Here is a 3928-nt window from a genome sequence, read left to right on the forward strand (position 1 = left end):
AGTTTCGTTTAAATCAAGCAAATTCGGTTTTGTTGAAAATGCAATGTTCTTATATAGTATTAACATTTAGCTATTGCTATAATATTTTACATTGCATACTAAAAGAAAGAAAAAAATTGGAATCTCGGTGATTTCATACCAACAACATATTCAAGCCAGTTAGTTTCTAAAAAAGGCACAAAAAAGCAAGATTCATATAAATGAGAGACAGATCAGTACAGACATTTCATTGTTATCATAGATATCAAAAGAACAGCAAGGTACATGAAAAGTTTAACCCATCCATCATAAATCCCGTCTGTTTCACCCTTTCCTGCTTCTCGGGTTTTCATTGGGAAATAGGTCTTCTCAATTACTGACTGAATGGCCTTTTCCGCACCATCCCACTTTCCAGGACCCTGGAGACGCCATTGTGGAGGGGTAGCTGGACCATAATATACTTTCCACCATAGTCGAGGTCGGGTCAAAAGAAGCTTCCACATGTGTGGCTTACAGCCAATCATATCTGCGAGAGTGTCCAGGTAGTCAATGAAATATACCTGAAGACTATATCTTGGTGAGTCCACGTACTTGGATTTCAAATACGCATGTCTTTTGTCAATGACTTTTACCATGGTATCATGATCGGGTAGTTTACATCTACCGGCAAATACTCTGGCTGCTACTCTAGATTACATCTCCAAGATTGGTGGCAAAGAACCGAAAGGTTGGACAAGTCCAACAACAGCGAGAGTCTGGGGTTGAAGGTCAACGGGAAAGATCAGGTTATAAAGCTTTGGATAATGATTATCAACTTTGACGATATCATCGTCGAGGAACGGAAAGCTGAATTTATAACCAGTAGCCATGACCACGATGTCAATGTTTTCCAGTGTTTTCCCGTCCTCCAAAACTACTGAGTTTTCCGTCAGATACGATACATTTGCATGCATAGAGAGAGCGCCAAGCAAAATTCTGTTTGGAAGATCATCGCTGACTGTTGAAACCCCAGCATCAAATCTGAATCGGAAAGAAAGAAGTTAATAACCTAATATAAGAAAAAATATTGAGCAATACATGAAATTGTTGTTTTGTTTTGTTGTTTTTTTTTTTTTGTTTTTTTTTTTTAGATTGCAAATTCTAAATTAATTTTGCATACTAGACAACACCATCTTTTGGTCCATAGCAGTAGAAGCAGCAGCTTCTAATGGTGCTTACACTACTATATCGGGCCCCATTCTCCAGTTGTTGCCAGCGTTCCTGACACTATGTGATAATGATGCCAGAAGACATTAGAGAATAAACATTTTTTTTCGAGGCGATGAGGGTTCCAACCCACGACCTTACTGATACGACAACTCCATCTGGCCGCGAGAGGGACGCTATACAGTCGACGCCATCTGCCACTCCAAAAAGAAGTGGTTTCAAACGTAGTGTCTATCTTGATCTTGAGTCCGTCTCCCGACTTCTTGACGCCATGGGTTCAACAAACACTAACTCACCGAACTTTATTTAAAATACAAGCAGGACAGTGATCCATACACTCTGTTCTCAACACAAACATATAACATGAGACGGAGTTAGTGTGTGTTGAACCCATGGCCTCAAGAAGTCGGGAGACGTACTGAAGACAGACACTACGTTTGAAACCACTTTTTTGGAGTAGTGGATGGCTAAGGAAGTAAAAAAAAGCTGTGCAGAACGGATAAGAAAGAATATCTCATGAGAAAATGCAGAAAAATAGAAGACCTTCAGAGATAAAACAAGACCAGGTAAATGTATGATGAAATAAAAACCATCACAAAAAGTTTTCAATCACGAATAGGGGTGATAAAAGATGAGCAAGGTAAACCCCTCACAGAAGCAGAAGACATAGCAAATAGGTGGAAAAGATATTGTGAAGATATGTATACAGAAGACCAAATAAACGAAACCCAACCTTTGCAAAACAACAGGCAAAATGAAAACGAAGAATCTAGCTTACCACCTCGAAAATCTGAAATAGAATGGGCAATTAAATCACTTAAAGATGGGAAAAGTCCAGGTTGTGACAACATTCAAGCTGAGATGATAAAAGCAAGCGGAGATGAAGGAGTTGAAGTATATCTAAGACTTTGTACAAAAATTTGGGAGAAAGAAATTTGGCCCTCAGATTGGAGGAGAGCAATTTTTATACCATTGCCTAAGAAAGGAGACTTACAACTATGCTCCAACTACCGAACAATATCACTCATCAGTCATGCAAGCAAAATCCTTCTAAAAATTATCATGAAAAGGATTGAACGTAAACTGGAAGAAGAAGTCAGTAACACCCAGGCAGGTTTTAGAAAAAACAGAGGGACAAGAGACCACATATTCAATTTGCGTCAAACTATTCAGAAGCATCGAGAAGTAAATTCTAGCCTCCACACTTGTTTTATAGACTATTCGAAAGCTTTTGATTGTGTTAATCATGAGAAACTATGGGAAACTCTCCTGGAGATGAACTTTGATCCGAGAATTAGAAACCTGATAAGATCCCTCTATGAGAACCAACAATCAGCGGTACAACTAGAAAGCGGAACAACAGAATGGTTCAATGTTACAAAAGGAGTAAGACAGGGATGTATTCTATCACCCCATTTGTTCAGCATTTACACTGAAGGTATAATGCGAGATGTGGAAAACGATGTCAGGAGAAGTAATTACAACGAACCTAAAATGCAAGGTCTACCCATAAAAGATCTGAGGTACGCAGACGACACTGCACTATTGTCCACAACACCGGGGGACTAGAGAATCTAATAACATCTGTAAAGGAACACAGCGAGACCAAAGGCCTTAAGCTGAATATAAAGAAGACCAAAATCATGAATACTGACAAGTGCAAAACAGATGCCATCATAAAAATCAATGGAGAAGAAATAGAATTAGTAAAGAATTTTGAATATCTTGGAGCCAGGATTGAGTACAACGGGAAATCGGCCCCAGAGATCAGGAGGAGACTAGCAAAGGCAAGATCAAAGCTAGAAAAGATGAATAATATCTGGAAAGGGCAGTGCATTCAAACAAAAATCAAAATCCTCAAAAGTGTTGTTTTCCCAACTGCAACATATGGATGCGAAGCGTGGACTATCAGCAAAGAAGAGAGCACAAAGATCACAGCTTTCGAAATGGCATGCTACAGAAAAATACTCAGAATATCATGGACTGAAAAACAAACAAACAAAGAAGTCCCGAGAAGGATCGGAATAAAATCACCAATTCTTCTTCAAACTGTAAAGAAATTGAAACTGAACTATTTTGGCCACACGACTCGCTCGCAACGATTCATTAGAAAAGCACATTCTGCAGACAAGGGTAGACGGCAAGAGAGGAAGAGGTAGACCAACAAGAAGCTGGGAACAAGATATATGTGAATGGCTGGGAATGACAACAACTCAAGCAAGTAGACTGGCGGAAAACCGTAATCTGTTTCGCAAGAAAGTTCGGGAAGCAACGTCCTACGCAGGATCAGCTGACTAGATGAGTGGATGGCATCGACTGTATAGCGTCCCTCTGGTGGCCAGGCGGAGTTGTCGTATCAGTAAGGTCGTGGGTTGGAGCCCTCATCACCTCGAAAAAAGTTTTTATTCTCTTTAGTCTTCTGGCATCATCATCATCTCCATCGTGACTAAAGAAATAACTGACGTACCTGAAGTTGGGAGCCAGACCGTAATTAGCATGGTTGTACTTGTAGTTGACTTTATGGTAGTGTATAGGTGTCATCAGACTGTGAGGCAGGATCTGAACCCATCTCCTGATGCAGGCCTGATCAAACGGTTGTCCAAATTCCCCTGCACGTTGAATGATATAAGCACCACGACGGGTGCTCATGAAAACCTGTTGACAATAGATCGAAGACATGAGTTATACGTGCTTCACAATACTGCTGTAATTTGAAAACAAATTCATAATTTTAGCCAGAAAA

General features: G+C 39.9%; 1 protein-coding gene across 1 annotated transcript in view; it reads right to left on the minus strand.

The window, feature by feature from the left end:
• Positions 1–212: 212 nt before the first annotated feature.
• The window catches only part of LOC144957350 (flavin-containing monooxygenase 2-like), a 7772-nt gene continuing 4056 nt past the window's right edge, over positions 213–3928 (minus strand). The window contains 2 exon segments of the mRNA XM_078888529.1: positions 213–999; positions 3653–3840. Coding sequence (XP_078744655.1) covers positions 213–999; positions 3653–3840 — 975 coding nt within the window.

Source organism: Berghia stephanieae, chromosome 1, assembly GCF_034508935.2.
Source record: "Berghia stephanieae isolate SIO BIC M18660-M18661 chromosome 1, UCSD_Bste_1.3, whole genome shotgun sequence".
Lineage (NCBI taxonomy): Eukaryota > Metazoa > Mollusca > Gastropoda > Nudibranchia > Aeolidiidae > Berghia > Berghia stephanieae.